The 18871-nt window shown below is 39.9% G+C and overlaps 1 protein-coding gene across 1 annotated transcript; it reads right to left on the minus strand.

Annotated features, from left to right (window-relative positions):
• Positions 1 to 1884: 1884 nt before the first annotated feature.
• Positions 1885 to 17330, minus strand: nfx1 (nuclear transcription factor, X-box binding 1). Its single transcript, XM_060874095.1, has 24 exons — positions 17182 to 17330; positions 13972 to 14886; positions 13254 to 13415; positions 13075 to 13152; positions 12868 to 12973; positions 12592 to 12663; positions 12364 to 12503; positions 11649 to 11748; positions 11324 to 11541; positions 9647 to 9744; positions 9525 to 9555; positions 9345 to 9427; positions 9147 to 9255; positions 8854 to 8973; positions 8441 to 8520; positions 7997 to 8227; positions 7792 to 7865; positions 6627 to 6725; positions 6438 to 6479; positions 6211 to 6309; positions 5852 to 5918; positions 5581 to 5726; positions 4453 to 4557; positions 1885 to 2035 (listed from the first exon to the last, which is right to left on the minus strand). The coding sequence occupies exons 1-24, from the start codon at positions 17201 to 17203 to the stop codon at positions 1963 to 1965; spliced, it is 3270 nt and encodes a 1089-aa protein (XP_060730078.1). The 5' UTR covers positions 17204 to 17330; the 3' UTR covers positions 1885 to 1962.
• Between the last annotated feature and the right edge of the window lie 1541 nt (positions 17331 to 18871).

The raw sequence follows: 18871 nt of genomic DNA on the forward strand, positions 1-18871 counted from the left end.
GTAGGTCCATTTCTTGCTACCAAAACAGCTCTGATGCAAGGCATGGACTTCATAAGACCTCTGAAGGTGTGCTGTGGTATATGGCACCATGAAGTTAGCAGCAGATATATGAAGTCCTATACGTTGTGAGGTGTTTCCTCCATGGATTCCTCCACACTTGGTTGTTCAGCACATCCCACAGATGCTTGAGCAGACTGAACTCTGAGGAAGTTGGAGGCCAAGTCAGCAAATCATTCCTGAACAATGTTTGCATTGTGTCAGGGAGCATTACCCTGCTGAAAGAGGACACTGTCATTAGGGAATACAGTTGTCATGAAGGGGTTTACTTGGTCAGCAATTGGATCAGGATCAGCAATTGATTAGGAAGGTGCCGCATGCCACATCCATATGAATGCCAACCTGGTGCCACCTCTTCTCCAGGTAAATGACACGCACCCAGCCATCCACATAGTGAAAAAGAAAACGTGATACATCAACTCAGGCCACCTTCTTCCACTGATCCAGTTCTGATGCTCATGTTCCCATTCTGGGTGCATTTGGCAGCAGACATGGTTCAGCATGGGCACTCCCATACATAATTTATCTCAACATATTGAATTATTTATTTAATGCTGAAACCTCATATAAAATGATTTCATGTGGAGCAGTATGCAAACCGTTCCCATGATCTCATTAGCGATGATTACGATCAATTTTAAAAAGAAACTACATAATTTACATGTTTTGTATCATATATTAGCAAAGTGCAGGTCAATTTTTAATAGGATAGAAAAAGAATTAGGGTAGAAAAAGAATTAATTTAATTATATATGGAGATTTTACACATGTGCAATAACAGAAATTTTGGAAAATGTGCAATATTACTATGTGCAATATGTCTTCAGTGTAACCACTACTCTTTTTATACATTTTTGTATATACTGTATATTATGTCTTAATTCTTTATTCTTTTTATATATTTTTTTGCTGCTGTAAGAGAGACATTTCCCCATTGTGGGATGAATAAAGGAATATCTTATTTTATCTTATGTCTTACCTATGTCTTATCTCAACAAAAATACTGTCACTATCCTATTACAGACAGTACTGTATATAATGACAAAAGACCAAAACAAACACGAATGGATCAGGATTCCCCATAATTACCTATGTCTCTATACCTTAAAAAAATAAAAATAAATAAATATATCATCATATATGAAGATGTGTTTATTATTTAACAAATAAAACATAACCATTGAGATGGTGCAGGAGATGATTTAACATTTCTGGAAGGAGTCTCAGGTGTCAACACTCTGTAACAGTTTCCTACAAGGGGCGAGTTTTCAGGACAGAGACAGAGTTTAGTGTTTCTGTAACCACACCGACTGAATGTTTTTTTTTTTTTTGGCTTATTAGACTGTAGTGCTAAAAGAAACAAGGCTGCTGTGGTAATAACTACTTATAACCTTATATCATGTACATGTTAACAGGAACTGGCTTAAGGTCTGTCCACCACATTAAATGTAATGATTAATGGCTGAACGGATTTTCATTATTTTGTTGATAAAATGCAGTCTATGCATTGCAGCATCAAACTGTTGATTATTACTGATAACATTGGGCCATGTTATGGTTTACTTCCTTACTTAATGTATTGCACTGCTCCAGTTCAGTCTCCATTTCTGAATAATATCTAGGTGCGTTAGATTAATGTTCAAACTTGGTTTAAGGCTGGAACTTCAGTTGCTGGGCTGCGAGACTGAGGTTTGGCTTCCTCTAAAACAAGCCACTTGTGCAACACACTGGAACAACATGTGTAAACAGCAGCCTCTTAGCAAAGTGTATGAGTTTCTAAAGACTACAAATATACCCCTGAAGCAGCTTTATCAAGAAGAAACAGAGTCCACAAGTGCCCAGTTTTATTTGTTGTGATTACAGTGGCGTGAACAGTGACCGTTACTGTGAAAACATCAGTTTTAATCAATCCTGAACGTCAAAGTAATCAATAGGCTCTTCTTTAGCATGCCTCCCCCAAGCATTGATGCCATCAACCCTGGGGGAAAAAAACCAAACAAAAACAAACCAGTATTTATATAAACATGACAATTAAAATAAAAATCACAGCCCTTAGATTGCATTATAGTATTTTTTTAGTAAGTTATTACATATACAGTTGTGTTCAAAATGATTCAACCCCCACTGAAATTGATTGTTTTGGTCGGTTTGACATTGATTATGATCATTCAGTCATCCTGCTTACAATTAAATCAAAGAGGCACATGTAGGTCAGACAAATATAACATAACATTTATAATGAAATAACCACAAATGTCTTTTCTGAGCTCACATCATTATCAGTTTTATTCAACCCCCAAGTGACATTCAATCTTAGTACTTAGTACAACATCCTTTTACAGTTATAACAGCTTTTAAACGTGAAGCATAGCTTGACACAAGTGTCTTGCAGCGATCTACGGGTATTTTCGCCCATTCATCATGGGCAAAAGCCTCCAGTTCAGTCACATTCTTAGGCTTGCGCACTGCAACTGCTTTCTTTAAGTCCCACCAGAGGTTCTCAATCGGATTTAAGTCTGGTGACTGCGATGGCCACTTCAAAATGTTCCAGCCTTTAATCTGCAACCATGCTCTAGTGGACTTGGAGGTATGCTTGGGATCATTGTCCTGTTGAAAGGTTCAACGTCTTCCAAGCCTCAGGTTTGTGACGGACTGCATCACATTGTCATCCAATATCTTCTGGTACTGAAGAGAATTCATGGTACCTTGCACACGCTGAAGCTTCCCAGTACCTGCAGAAGCAAAACAGCCCCAAAGCATGATTGACCCCCCGCAATGCTTCACAGTAGGCAAGGTGTTCTTTTCTTCATAGGCCTTGTTCTTCCTCCTCCAAACATAGCGTTGATCCATGGGCCCAAACAGTTCTAATTTTGTTTCATCAGTCCACAGAACACTATCCCAAAACTTCTGTGGTTTGTCCACATGACTTTTGGCATACTGCAGTCGACTCTTCTTATTCTTTGGGGACAGCAAGGGGGTGCGCCTGGGAGTTCTGGCATGGAGGCCTTCATGCGCCGTATTGTCTGAGCAGAAACTTCAGTACCCACATCTGACAAATCTTTTCTCAGTTCCTCAGCAGTCACACGGGGACTTTTCTCCACTCTACGCTTCAGGTAGCGCACAGCAGTCGAAGTCAGCATCTTCTTTCTGCCACGACCAGGTAGCGTTTCAACAGTGCCCTTTGCCTTGAATTTGCGAATGATGCTTCCTATGGTGTCTCTTGGTATGTTTAACATCTTTGCAATCTTCTTATAGCCATTGCCCTTCCTGTGAAGAGTAATCACCTGTTCTCTTGTCTTCCTGGACCATTCTCTTGACCTCACCATGTTTGTAACCACACCAGTAAATGTCTAGAAGGAGCTGAGTATCACAGTCATTTTAAAGCTGCCTAATTGGTGCTTATTAGGCTTTATTGCTGCTCCCTGATATCCACAGGTGTTTTCAATACCTGATTGAAAACACTTCATTGAACCTCTGTTCTTCAGAGTGGTAGTCTTTAAGGGGTTGAATAATTATGTCAATGAAGAATTCACAAAAGAAACATTTACTACTGTATTACAAAACTAATTGATGTCATTTTAGTTGCATATGGTTCTTTAAGAAGTCCTTGTAGGATTTCATTCTGAATACAATTACAAATGTACACTAAATTCCCTAAAACCATTTACAGCATTGGGGGTTGAATAATTTTGAACACAACTGTATATAGTAAGTTATCCTGATGCAAGAAACGATAACCAAGACATATCTCAGATCTCTTCCCACGTTATCCATCAAATTATAAATGGAAAACAAATCTAAATATTTTGGGGGGGAAAATAACCCTACAATAACCCAGCTGCTTAAATGTGTATGACCTGTTATAATGGGTCATGTGACTGCCTAGAAAAACCCAATCACATTCAAACTCCTGGTCAAACAGAATTCTTATATACCAGACATAGATGAAGTGGTACTGGCTAACCCTGACCTCACGCCATACTGACTAACCCTGACCTCACGCCATACTGAATAACCCTGACCTCACGCCATACTGACTAACCCTGACCTCACGCCATACTGAATAACCCTGACCTGTTGGTTTTATTATTTACATCAGAACTCCATCCAATTTTAAACTTGTAGGTGTGTAGATTTTTATATTCACTGTATTTAGTTAAGCTATGAAAAGCAAGCCAAAATTTGCAAATCCAAACACTTTGTTAAATATGAAGTGTGTGTGTAAAATGTGTATAAAATACTTTACATTATTCCGAAGAGTTTTTTTGCTTTGTAGAAAGTGCTCTTGTGATTTATAACCAGCTTAAAATCTGCATCCATCTTTTCAAATTTTTGAAAGAAAAATGAAATCTCAGCACACAACCATTGTGTATTAGTGTGTGTGCAAGCACATACTTGCTGCTGTATTGTTTAATATGGGCAATGGGTGGTGGAGCCCGGGCAGCAGTCTCTCTCTCGATCAGTGCAGTCAGAGTGGAGGTCGGGCACGCACATTTCCCCCTACACATATCAGAAATCAAAATCCTAAACTGGACCATGTGCTCAAAAAAATAAAAACAGACAAAAAACACACTGTATAAAAGTACAAAAGTACTTTTCTATATTTTTTTATTTTGGCAGTTGAAGATTAAAGGCCCTGCAGTGGCAGCCTGGTTTTCCTGGGTTTTGAATTCACGACCATTAGTTCAATTCCTAACCACTAAAATACAAAGGCAATAAGGTAGGGTCTCCGTTGTTTGAGAAATGCTTCAGAATACTGCATTGGGCTGCCAAACAAAACCGATGTGTAGCCAATGAGCAGAAAGCCGCGTGTCTTGTCAATATGCAGCGGAGAGAGTGTTCAGTGCGCATGTGTGACATTATCAGAAAGGGGTTTTAACATTGACATGGAGGATAAAAACAAAGAAAGAAAGCAAAGAAAGGCTTACGATAAGGCAAGAAGTAGGACCCGTGTTAATATAGGATCAGATTTCCAGCGCTGGAGAGAACTGAAGGAGCGGGAAGGCCTGCGATGGGACGGCGAGCTTGCTTTTTTCCTTCTCGATAGGTGAGTAACGTTGGTTTTGCTTTATTTCACAGAACTAATATATGCCGTCCTTTGCATGATTATGCTTGTGTGTCATTTTTGCTTGTTTGTTTATTTGCAATCGTATTGTTCTTCCCTTCGGCTATGATAAAGACATTTCTTTCCAGTAGCTGCCTGGGTTACGTATGTATGTGTGGGCGGAGCTATCAATACAGGGGTGGGACCCATTTGGGTTAGGGACGTGTTTGTTTTGGTGATTTTATATGTCAACATTGGCTTTCAAACAACGGAGACCCTGCCTTTAACACTCTAATCCTGAGAGAATTTCAGAACATTATTTATTTGTTACATTAGCAATGGAATATAAAGATTCAGATTTTTGAGCTGTTTTGGTTGATAAAAAGGCTAAAAAAGTATTAAAGTGAAAAGAAAACAAACACCATCCCATAAATAAAAAAAAAACAACAACTGTGTGTTTCAGTAACATTTCCACAAACCTGACGGCTGTGACGACTACATTCCGTTTGGGTTCATTATCGTAGCTGATGCTTTCTACGCCGTACACCTCGGCCAGCTCATGAACAATTCTCCGCTGGTCGCGTTTCATGGGTGGGAAACAGTGACTCTTCTTTGGATGTTTACCCTGGAAAAGCGCACACACACACACACACACACACACCAAAGTGTAAAAACCCAACCAGAAAGCAAATGAAATAATAAAGGCTTGTTGAATATTTTCAAGCAAGTCTAAATGGTACACATCATTACCTTGTTTGCTAGTTCTACCAGATTCTTGATTTCCTCCTCTACCTCACTAACAAACTTGAAGTCCTTTCTGCATTAGAAGAGCAAACACAACATAATTGGTTTTTATAACATGATAAAGCACGTTTTGTTACACACACACTCCACTTTAATAGGGACACCTATACACTTATGCGGGAGGGTCAGAGAGAGACAGATCTGAGCATATCCGTGCCTCTATGACTAGACTGGGCTAAGCTGACAGGGCAAATGTAGTCATGACACTTTTTTTTTTTACTTTTACTGGATGTAAACAGAATAACATCTCTGGTTCAATCTCTGGTTAGAAACATTGATGTTTATAATCAGGCATATAAACAAACCTGGCATCCTCTTTGAGAGTGTCGCTGTATTTACACGTGGAGGATTTGGAACTGAATGGATCGACTGTCGGATCAACCTGCAGTGCCTCCGCAAGTCGCCTGTTAGGAAAACAACACAAACCATAATTCTAAGTGAAAATGTGGCCAAATGAAGACACGGGGCCTCTGAAGTACAGTTTAACATACATTTGTAGAAAAATAAGACTCAGGTGACAAAGAACGCTCACCGATTTCTCTCCAGTGTAGCACACTCTTGATCACATTCCAGCCTTTAAAACACAGAGGATCAAAAAATTAGTAATCAGTTAGTAAAGATTTTGACTGAATGATGTTTAATAATACACAAACAAAAAGGTCAGGAGTTTATAAAGTGATGTTAAAAAGGGAACGAGAGAAGCCATCTTGTCAAATATTACCTGGCCTGTTTCTGGTCCTTCTTGGTGAACTGAGCAATGTTGACAGACTCTCCTAACTGCATATCCGACAACTTACTTGCCATAGCAATAGCTGCAAATCTGCTTTTCCAAAAAAATAACGATTCATTAATGCAGTGGTTACATCATATACCATGATGAGATAAGAGTTACTGGTTGCAGAAGAATACACAGTGCAGTTTCCTCCTCAGTGAGCTACGCCTGGCTGTGGAGAGTTTGCCATTATTAAAAGATAATTGAAAAGCATTCTGTTGGGTTCATTAGCTACAACTTCTACACAATGTTTATTTTTACACCATATTACAAATTGCACATTCCAAAAGTATGAAGGAATATTTCGTAGCATGATCAAAGGGTACTGCAAAAATACTTTTACATATGGTATGTCGGTTTACATTTACGACTCTCAGACACAGTAATTAAGCAGGCAAATGAAAACCGTTATATTTTCTTTTGGAGCTGGTGTGAATAAGATTAAAATGAATGTCCTAGGGACGTTTTTTTTTTTTTTTAAAAAAAAAAACAAAACAAATCAAAAAAGGAACTTTGGGAGAAACATCAGCATTGAGGTCCACTGGTAAAAACACAGTGACAAGTTAAGGTGTATGAAGCTTAGGACACTATGTAAAGGACACCATGTAATATAATGTTTTAACTGTGTTTGGTGGGATTTTACAATATAATCCTATTTTACAATAATACTTAGAAAGCGTACAACCAGGAAAAACATACTCCTTATGTAAGAGGGCACCATGCAGCTAGTGAACTGTAATTGATGTCATTCTGTGTGCAGACCTTTAAACTCCCGGAACCTCTGCAGGATTTCATTTGAATGCATTTTAAATTCTGTTATCTGTAGGACCTAACCCACGTTTTTAAATTGTTGTGCGATGACGAAGATAACGCACACACAGTTGTGGCACTTGGGAATGGCTATACAATGTAATAAACAAAAACGAGAACATTTCCCTGGTACATTCTCTCAGCCAGTGCTGTTTGGTGGCACATTAACTCCTGCGTTGAGGTTTACAAAAATCTGCAGTTTTATGCTTTGTTTTTATGCTTTGTAAATGCGTATGCTTTGTTGTTATGCCACTAATGTAGTGATTTTTGATTGAATCTTGTGTGGGTACGGTGGATCTCTGACCTCTGGGAGGAGCTGGTTGCTTCTGTACATTGTACAGTCTCCCTCCTGCGTCCACAATCGCACTGCATTGCCACCTAGAGGACAAAGATTCTTACTCGTGTAACAACAAAGAGATTACAGATAAACAATTCATGGAAAAAAAATTATTATGCATAAAGAATATATGTATTGATGGAAAAGCAAACTTTTAGAGACTATATTTCACCTTGGCAGTACAGGTGGTGGGTGGGCAGGTGGTGCCAGGGTGGCATGGAGCATTACAGGGGTGCCCACACTCAGGTCTGGGATGAGGGCAAGGCTGCTTACAATCACTTTCTGCTTGGCACTCCCCACGATGGCATATTCTTTTGCAGCGATGGGAGCCACAGGACAACGGTTTATTACAGGCCAAACCACACGAGATATCCTGTAGGTGGCATGGGATATTGCTTCTTTGCTGGAGAGAAAACAAGCAAGCAGAACAAAGAGAAAGATAAAAATGTAATGTCATAGTTGTAGAAAATACTACAGGGTATTTGGAAAAGCTAGACATGATGATGGACTTGTGTATTGTTGTTTTGGAAAGACATCTTTGGCTTGTTCTGTGGGAGAACTATTTGCCTTTGGGTATTTTTGGACATTTTAACACGTTTATTCAGAATGTTGTTACCTCATGGTTGCCCATGCACCACTTCTTGGTGAGGTAGGTACAGGGAGGACATCTCTCCTCGCTATGACACGCGTGTAAAACTGCAAGAAAAAGATTTAATGCCAATATGGTCATCCTTGATCAACACCATTGTGCTTGTCATCATTATAGAGTTGCGCTGCTTTCTGAAATGTTCCGACTTTTACTGTGGATTTCTTCAACATGACATTGATCGTCGCTGAAAATGTTGATTAAAAACATTTAACGTCAACCAAGTAATAACAGAATTACTAAGTAACAAAACAGAAACCAATATAAAAAAAAGGAGGTTTATAAAAAAGGAGAAAACAATCTAGACTGAATGAGATGGCCATCCAATATGAGATTACTAATATTGTTTGAATGTTAATCAGCAATCAGTGTGAGAACAGTACCTGGGTGATCACAGTCATGCTGGCGAGTGCAGGGGTTTTTGCACTCGGGGGGTTTGGTGCCACAGGGGATAGGTGGGAACATGACAGTTTCACCACAATAGCACGCCAGCTCATCAAAACCTAGATAAATAACATCAATTTATTTATTTTAACAGGGTGGAAAATCTCATAGATTGTGTATTAATAAATGCACTATCTATAAAAGAGCACAAAAGAACACAGAAGTGGCACAGGAAAAAAAATAAATAAATAAAAAAAAATAAAAAAAAAATATGGTGGGTTAAAATTCTCACTGGTTTGCCAGCAAGGTTGGCAGTTTCCACGGTGACACACCTCCTGACAGCGGTGAAGACCACAGTTGAGCTTGTAGCCACATATAATGGTGCATTTATGCTCAGGGTCCTGATTTGAAGGCAAAAAAAGGAAAATGAATAGACCGAAATTGCCAATTTATGTGGTTTTCAAAACGAATCGCTACACAAACGACCCACCACACAGCATATCTCTCCACATTTGTGCCTGCCACATGAGCGCTTCTTGTTACAACGTCTCTCGCAGGAAAACATCAATTGATCTAGCAGTGAAGGAAATGTTCATTCTTAATGACTAATGAGTTATGCAATATTCTTTTAGTTGACTGATAATATCTCGGCACCACATCCATTCCTCACCTTCACTGTGGATCATAGCACATGGAACCTCCTGAAAAAGGGAAAGTATTATTAGAGTATTTCTAGTTCTGACAAGTACACAGAATATTAGCGTGCATTTAGCCGTTGGTTGACAGACTAACCTTGGTTTTGCTGCCACATCTGCACTTAATGGTGGAGGTGAGAGTACATGGGCCACATGCGTCCTCATGGCAAAGTTTATCACACACATGAACGGTGTCTAAGATCAGAAGATGCAAATGAAGAAAATTACAGTGATACCTCGAGATACGAGTGCTTTGACATACGAATTTTTGGAGATACGAGCTGTGATTCAACCAAATTTTTGCCTTTAGATACGAGCAAATTTGAGAGATACGAGCATCCGCCACAAAAACAAAGATCCCCAACAACCACGTGTGCTCCGTTTCCCCCGCCTCAGCTTCCCGAGTCTCACTCGGTTAAAACCGCCTTTCCACTGCAAACGACAACCGATAAACCGGAAGTCATTCATTTCCTATGGAGAGTCGCAAAGGCGCTGCGTAGGTGCCGACCATCTGCGGATCCGTAATTTTCGGATCTGTTTTAAGTGTTGGATCCGTTAATAAATTTAACTTGTGCGACTACACCGCATCTGATATGCCGACCGGACAGGTTTTTATTAAAATGACCGGCAGATGTTAGTGACGAAAGAGTGACAAAAAAGACAAAAACAAGTGAAGAGAAAAGCGATGAACATTAAGCAAAATTGATGTAAAGAAAACAGAAATTGTAGCAATTAAGTTCAGTTAAGTTAACAGAATTCTTAGTTAAGTTCATTAATTTTAGTGAAGTTTAGTTAAATTCCATTTAAGTGTAAAGTAGCATTAAGAGTGTACAGTAGCGAGTAAGTGAACGAAAGTGAAATTCCTCCTAACTCCTCCGCCTGTTTACTCCTCCCTCAACCTCCGTGCGCATCTTCCCTAACGTAAAACCAGTTTATTTTTTTAACATTCTCTTTTTATTACTGTATGTTTTTATACGATATTTGTCATTTATAAATACAGGTACTGTACATTTTTCATATTCAAAAACCAAACAAAACAACTGGAGTGGAATTTTGCGAACTGGAACGGATTAATGGGATTTCAATTAATTTAAACGGGGAAAATTGTTTTGAGATACGAGCAATTTGAGATACGGGCAAGGTCACGGAACGAATTAAACTCGTATCTCGAGGTATTATTGTAGTAGCAATTTCATCAAAGTATTGCCAGGTACAACTGAGAAATCTTAGATGTACGATGACTATCCAGTACTTGTGTGTTAAAGGGGTTTATTCGGATATTTATGGAACCTCGTTAGCCGATTTCTTTTACAATTTCCCACCCACACCCAGCATTGATGGGCACAAGCTAAGAGCTCATTATGTAATCACCAGGTTTATTAATAGAATATCTCTGTACTGTATAGTTATTTTACACAGCATGAATCCATAAATGAGTCCTTTGTCATTTGTGTCCATCATAGTGTGAGCCCTTTAAAGCGCAACATAGAAATAGTTTGTTCACCTGCAGTATGCTATGATCACATAACCAAGTCATGTGTGTCAACATTTTTAGTTTCTTCTGTAATTATAGCAAAAGGGGAAGAATGTGGAGTGCGGAGTTGGACAGCGTTTTGTTCTTGACCACAACATTTATCACACAATTGCATAAACAAATTAGGAGTCTATAACACCTAGAGTGTAGAAATAGTATTATGCACAGTTATATAAAACTGAGGATAATGTCACCCCAAGTACCCTATGGACACACACACACACACACACACACCCCTACCGATGTCACCGCAAGGCAGTGGCTTGTTGCAGATCATTCCACAGGATGGAATAGGGTCAGTGCACAACCGTCTCTCAGGATAGCCCAGCTCCAGCAGCTTAGCTAAGGCTGTCTGTCCACAGGGACAGCTAACTACCAGAATGGGTGATCGAGGGCATGGCTGGCACCGGCCTGGGTGGCACACTTGCTTGCAGCAGTGGGCTTGACATTCCAGCATCCTGGAGAATAAGGTTTTCGTTGTAGTTTATATTCTCATGGTCACGGACTTATTATAAATTCTGAATCAAAAGTAAAGAGGAAAACAAGAACGTAAATAGAAACTGACTTTCCACATGGCTTGTGGCAGGAGAAATATCCAGATCCGTCAAAGCTGTCCCGGTCAGTCCCACATGCCACCTCCCTCTGCACCACTCCACAGTAACATGCTATATAACACAGAAAGAGAAAGCAAAATACTTAAAGGGGGTTGCTTCAGCAGTTCAGAGTTGAGACTCGTAATGAACACATACAGAACTTTTATTATAGACAACAGAAATTAGTCTAAGAATCAATGTGTGACGGTTTGTTTCACATTATACACCATAGGGCCAAAAGTTTAAGGACACCTCATCCCCCCACACAAGATGTAAGCACCAAACTGTCCAGAATGTCTTTGTATGCTGTAGAATTGTACTTTCCCTTCACTGGAAATGAGGAGCCCAAACATGTTTCATGAAGGCATGTCTTGCCGAAGTTGGAGTAGGAGAATTGAGTGACCTGCACCGAGCTCAGACCTCAACCCCCCTGAAATGCCAACTGCACACCAGTCCTCCTCACCAGGCAAAAGTGCCTAATCTCTCTGCTTGTTGCTGAATGATTACAAATCATTCTCAGAAGAGAGGAAAATTGTAACAGCTAAGATACTGTATGGCCCAAATGTGTGTTAATGCCCATGGTTTGAAATGGTTTGCACATACAGGTGTTTATGGCCATATAGTGTACTGTAAATTCACACAAAGTAATTGTAACCTTATTTGATTTCAACATATGTATAAGCTTACTTTGCTGGACATGGAGCTGACATGGCTGACACAGGCCCTGGTGACAAATCTGTGTACAGCAGTGTTCTTTGCAGTTTAACCGAGCTCCACACTCCTGGTCGCAACGTAGAGCTCCTGTCTGACTGCAGCGTACCAGCTTACTACACACACACACACACACATACAGAGTTAGAGAAGATATGTTATATTGACTGTACAGTGACATACAGATTGCTTGGCATGTGTTACCTGGTTCTTCCACAAACGCAGGACTTGTTGGTAAATGCTGGACATTGAGGACAAGGGCCTGGGTGGCATAAGCTGCAGGAAAGGAGAACCTGATTAAAGTGAGTGCTTATCACCACTTAACATCATTTTTCATTCTTAAACTAATTCTATATTTTACCTAGAAAGTCATTTGTGTTCATGGCTAACATTTGGGTTTCTGTTAATTATCAGATGACCTGCTGCTTAGGAGCAGTATTTAAGTCTTTACGCTTACAGAGCTGTAATAATATTAGTTACATGTTGCAGCGGTGATTGCAGTCACCACCAGTCCTCTTCTTCCCACATACTTCACCACAGCTGTGTGGAATCTCCCGGTGCTGATACTCCGGATTGGTCACTTTCCCTGACAGTCAAACAGCAATAGGAATTCAGTGAAGGTTACTCCTTAAAGGAGTTGCTTAAACAGGCAAATTTTAAAGACAATTATTAGCAAGTTCTTCCTACCACAGAAACAGACGTAAGAGGTTGGGAACTTTAATGCCACATGCTGGCAAGCAGGACAACGCCAGCCTTCACCAGTCTCTGTAAATAAACACATTTCATAACCTGCGTGTTCCTATCCCGATACAGCACTCTAAAACTGAGCATAGGTTTAGACACTTTTCCATGTGTGGAAGCTGTACCGTCAGCCTGTGAGGCAGGGGAGCGAGCCCACTTCTTGATGCAGTTCAGGTGGAAGACATGGAAGCAGCTCTGACAGTTCCAAACTGGCGCCATGACACGGATCACTTCACAACACACCATGCACTCGTACTTCTCTTCTGTCAGCTGCTCAATGAGGCAACCTAAATACACATTCACAATCAATCATTCACAATATATCATAAATCACCATAAATGATCATTAAATCAATCTTTCAGTGCATGGATTCATCCTATACATAATGGCAACAACAATCTTTAAATACTGTATATAGCACTTTTCATTTTTGGGGCCACAATCTTGTTTTACAAAAGGAAATATTTAGTGGTGACACTGTATTCAGTTAGTGAATGGCTTTAAATTGAACAAAATGCATAACATTATCCGAAACAATATAAATGCAGCATGAGCTATGAATGTGCCTTCTTAAACAAGTACATTTTAATCTAGATGTAAACTTGATATACACTCCACAGCCACTGCAGCATAGGCAGAACAGAAGGAATTCTCAGGATTAACATTAAACCCTTTCAGACGGTGAAATTGCTCAGAAGCTGTTACGCCATTTAGATCGGTTAGCCTTAAAGGGACTTTAATCTGTTCTGACCAACTTTGTTTTCAAAATAAATAAAAAGCTTTGGTAAATCAAGAAAATCTCATTCAGCTCCCAATTCTAGAAATAGCATTTAAAGTCTCACCTGTTTGGGTCTCTTTGTTCTTGAGGGGCTCAACGTGTTTCACTGGCCCAGTCCTCCTCTCAGGACGTCCTCCTGTCCTTTGTCCTTGCTCTTGAAGTTGGGGTCTCCTCCACTGGTCTTGACCACTTGCACCTCTCCAGTTAGGCTCCTGTTTACTTCCTCTAGCTTTATCTTGTCTCCGTTTCTCATCCTCCTCATCCATGTGTGGTGATCCCCTCTCTCTCCAGTTCCCTTCACTGCCAGCATGTAGAGCAGGCCCCTTCTTTCTAGGGTGACCCTGCTGTCCTCCTCCTCTCCAACCTCTGTTTTTCCTGTGTTCGTTCTCTAGCTCAGTTGGTGCTACATTCATTGAATAATCAACATCTGTATGATCAGGATGGTCCTGGCTTGCCTCTTTGTGCCTGGCTAATGGCTTTCTTGCATCTCTGTGACTCCTGGACATTCTTGGCCAAGTTTCTCTGGGTTTGTGTTGGAACTCACTCACGTAGGCTTCTCCAAGTTTTTTTGGTTGATTCTCCCCATCTGTGGCTCTGCAGGCAGGTGAGGTGTTGGATTGTTGGCCAACGTTATATCCGATGTCCTGCATTGTGAGACCATGATCTCTTTCACTCCTTGACCACCTTGGACCCTGGGACCAACGCTCATTATTACCCCTACCTCCTCTCCCTCCTCTTCCTCTTCCCCTCCCACCTCTGGTCTCACATCTGGTAGATGAGCTGTTGTGTGATGTGTGAGTAGTTGCATTGTCATAGAATTCATTTTGATCCTCTGGATGACCTGCTAGATTTGAGTGCCCTGACCTTGCGTGCGCTCTATCATGACCTCCCCGTTTTCGATTGTGTCCTGGCCGTGGATGACCCCTCCTGGAAGATGACTGACTGGCTCTCCCTGGTGCATAATCAGGGGTTTCTGTGCCTAGAAACAAAAAGACAAAATTCAATAATTGTCACAGTATACACGATTTTCGAAGAAAGCTGGCCTAGCATGCCTAAGCCCTCCCTGACTTTCAATGAAATCAATATAAATTTTCATTTTTGACATGCACCTCAGATTTTTTTTTGCTGTAAACAAATATTTTACAGGTGAATAATCTGGATCTTCTGACCAAGTATGCTGAAGCTAACTTCTTTCTGTCACAGACTGTAGATTCATGCAGCTGTTACAGAATATTGTGCCAAGTGAGATCGAAGACTCAAGACAGAAGACATTGTGTGTAACTGCTCATATTTTTCCACACCCATGGAAAAGAAGCAAGTGGGAAGAAGTCAATAAGTAAACCACGTTGAATGAGAAATTAAAGTAAAAAAGTCTAAGCACTTACTGACAAACCAAAGTATAAATGACAGATCCTTAGTTTGTCTTTTAGTTGAAAAAGATTAAAGCTATTCTGTTATGCAGCTGCCTATCTGTCTTTAGGTGTGTGTGTGTTTGTATGGTGTAATTACCTGCCACATCATCATTATTATACCACTGATGAGATCTTGTGATATAATGCCTTGCTTACTTATTTTAACTACTGATTTTTAGCCCTAACTAATACTTCTAAAAAGGTATTACAAGCACAAATCTTCGAGCATCTACATTACAAAAACAACTGAACACTGCAAATAAAAAAGGAAGAACATAAAGAGAAATAAAGAGTGTCTGATTTGTCCAAAGATATTATCATGCTGCAACACAGCTGGACCTCCAGGTTTCAGTGAAAGGACAACGTAATTTGCATTTCCACATCTGGGTGTTATGGGAAGTTGTCCGCAAACACTTTAGGCCATATAGTGTCTATCAGATCTTATAAACATTGTGTTGAGATGACAAACCTCAGCTGTGGACCAGGATTTCCATTTCTCCTCCTTGTCACTGAGCTAATAACCAGGTGATTTAAAAGATCCTGCTAGCTTAATAAAATACCTATCTTTCAATGAAAGTTGAGAGAAACTTAATTTTAAAACTAAACATTTTGAAACTTAAAGTTGCAAAAATTTAATTTATCCATTTAATCAGAGCATCTTAAGCTCAACCACTGTGGATGTCAGACTGCAGGGAATTGTACAAGTAGCTCTAAACTCAAACAGCATGACAACAGGCCCAGGAAGCAAGCTGGAAAACCATCCAAAGAGTAGTTACAATTGTCCCTAACCACCAATCCCTGCTCACCATTGATCCCAACCACCATTGATCCCAACCACCATTGATCCCAACCATTCTACACCCACACTATAGAGAGCATCCTGACGAGCTGCATCACTGCCTGTTTTGGACACAGCACCGCTGGCAACCGTAAAGCTCTGAAAAGGGTCGTGCAAAACGCCAGCCACATTGTTGGAGGTGAGCTTCCCTCCCTCCAGGAAATCTACACCAGGCGGTGTATAAGGAAAGCCCAGAGGATCATCAGTGACTCCAGCCAACTGTCCCACAGACTGCTCTCTCTGTTTCCCTCAGGAATACGTCTCCGCAGCATCCAATCCCGCTCTAGCCGACTGAGGGATAGCTTTTACCCCCAGGCTATCAGACCAATTAACAGTCAAATTGATCCCAACGACACAATCCCTGCTCACCATTGATCCCAACGACACAATCCCTGCTCACCATTGATCCCAACGACACAATCCCTGCTCACCATTGATCCCAACGACACAATCCCTGCTCACCATTGATCCCAACGACACAATCCCTGCTCACCATTGATCCCAACAACACAACCCCTGCTCACCATTGATCCCAACAACACAATCCCTGCTCACCATTGATCCCAACTAAAGCAAACCAAAATAATTTTAAAATAAGAAATAATACATATATTTTTGTGTTCTAATAAAACTTAATTCAAATAAATCCCACACAAGGCAGCTGCCCAGTCATTTGTTTTTGCACAGCACAGCTGGACACAGTATAATACAGCCATCTAACTAGCATTTATTAAACTTTAAACAGATTCGAATAACTGCCAGTAGATTTAACACTAAGACAAGTGAATAAGTTAGTTAACAAACTAACTAAGCCATTAGCTACTATATCTTTATGCCTGTTTATATTTGGGCACTACTTTAGCTTGACAGGAGATAAGAAGCTAACACGAGGGACAGAAGTTCCTAACAGTGTAGCCGGCTAAGCCCGCTAGCTTGATACATTATTAGCAAGCTATTAGCAAGCTAGCTACCTATCTACATCAAACTAACTAAAATAGCGAATAGTGTTAAAATAGAAATGTACCTGTCTCCGAGGCTTCAGCCATTCGAATACATTTAAAGACAGATTTCTCTAAATGATTCTAGAGCGTCTCCTCCACCTGCTGTCAAAAGCGAATGACTTTAATATCGCTAGCTGAGAGTAAACAAGGCTAAAAGTCTCTCGCTAGCCGCGTTTATCCAATCAGAGAAGACAACGGCGCTCGTGGCAATTACATCATCAGCACAGACGCGACATGAAATAAAGAGTTCAATATGATATTTTGTAAAATAATAATAATAATAATAATAATAATAATAATAATAATAATAACAACAATAATAACAATAATTGTTATTATTATTATTATTATTATTATTATTATTATTATTATTATTATTATTATTATTATTGTTGTTGTTATTAATTAATACAAAATAAATAATAAGAATAATGATAATGATAAGAACAATGACAATAATAATTTCCTGTAAACAGCTCTCTGATCTTCATGTTGGTTTATCCTTTTTAATAACATATGCAGTCTTCACAGCTAAAACTGAAGGCAAAAAACCAACTGATATTTAGAGCTATTAATTATGTAAACAATCAACAACAGTTAGTTAGATTTGAAAAATTAATTATTTTGTAAGGGGGGCACGGTGGCTTAGTGGTTAGCACGTTCTCCTCACACCTCCAGGGTTGGGGGTTCGATTCCCGCCCCTGCCTTGTGTGTGTGGAGTTTGCATGTTCTCCCCGTGCCTTGGGGGTTTCCTCCGGGTACTCTGGTTTCCTCCCCCGGTCCAAAGACATGCATTGTAGGTTGATTGGCATCTCTAAATTGTCCGTAGTGTGTGATTGCGTGAGTGAATGAGAGTGTGTGTGTGCCCTGCGATGGGTTGGCACTCCGTCCAGGGTGTATAATGCCTTGATGCCCGATGATGCCTGAGATAGGCACAGGCTCCCCGTGACCAGAGGTAGTTCGGATAAGCGGTAGAAAATGAATGAATGAATTATTTTGTAAACAGAGAATGTCTTTTACACTCAATGATGACACAAATTATCCCAATAGTGATTAACCAGTGTTAAGTCTAGACTTTCTGGTATCTGATGTCTGATTGTGTGTCTGTGGTGATGTCTCAGTTGGGGTACCCTAAAAATCTTGAAAAATAATACACTTTTAAATGTTGTAAAGCATAATATTCAAGATATAGAATACTGATTTGTTGGTTTTAGAGGTATATTGTCTCTGTACTGTAGGAAAAAAAATCAAAAGTCTGTTAGCTCCTTTTCCACTTCGCTTATATACCAGTTATAATTCAACCCTAGCTGACTAAAAGCTAATGGAAATAAACACTAACATTTGTGTAAGTACTTGTAGACTTGTCTAAGATACATTCTAAGATACAAGGCATGATGTCACAAAGTCTAATTTTGTATGTCAAGAATGAAGAACAGAAGGAATTGTTGAGCAGAAGGCCTGTAATAATTTATAATGAAACCATATCTAGGTGTTTCTTTTAATCTCACACTTTACTGGAAGGTGCATACAGAGAATCAAATGGTGCAGCAAATATTAAACTTTCTGCCAAAAATGAAAATATATCTATTTATTGTACCTTGGTTCTATAATCTGACAGAACTGTCGACGAATAGAGGAGCCAGTCTTGGCAGATCATGCTTGGAGGCTCACAGGTGTTAAGTAACACTCTTCAGTTGATTTATGCAGGATCCG

Source organism: Tachysurus vachellii, chromosome 7 (assembly GCF_030014155.1).
Source record: "Tachysurus vachellii isolate PV-2020 chromosome 7, HZAU_Pvac_v1, whole genome shotgun sequence".
NCBI classification, from domain to species: domain Eukaryota; kingdom Metazoa; phylum Chordata; class Actinopteri; order Siluriformes; family Bagridae; genus Tachysurus; species Tachysurus vachellii.

Coding starts and splice junctions, on each gene's coding strand:
- nfx1 (XM_060874095.1), bottom strand. CDS start 17,203: ATGGCTGAAGCCTCGGAGACAG. Junction 9,256..9,344: donor GTGGAGAGATATGCTGTGTG/GTGGGTCGTTTG, acceptor CCTTCAAATCAG/GACCCTGAGCATAAATGCAC. Junction 6,480..6,626: donor AAGGACCAGAAACAGGCCAG/GTAATATTTGAC, acceptor TGTGTTTTAAAG/GCTGGAATGTGATCAAGAGT.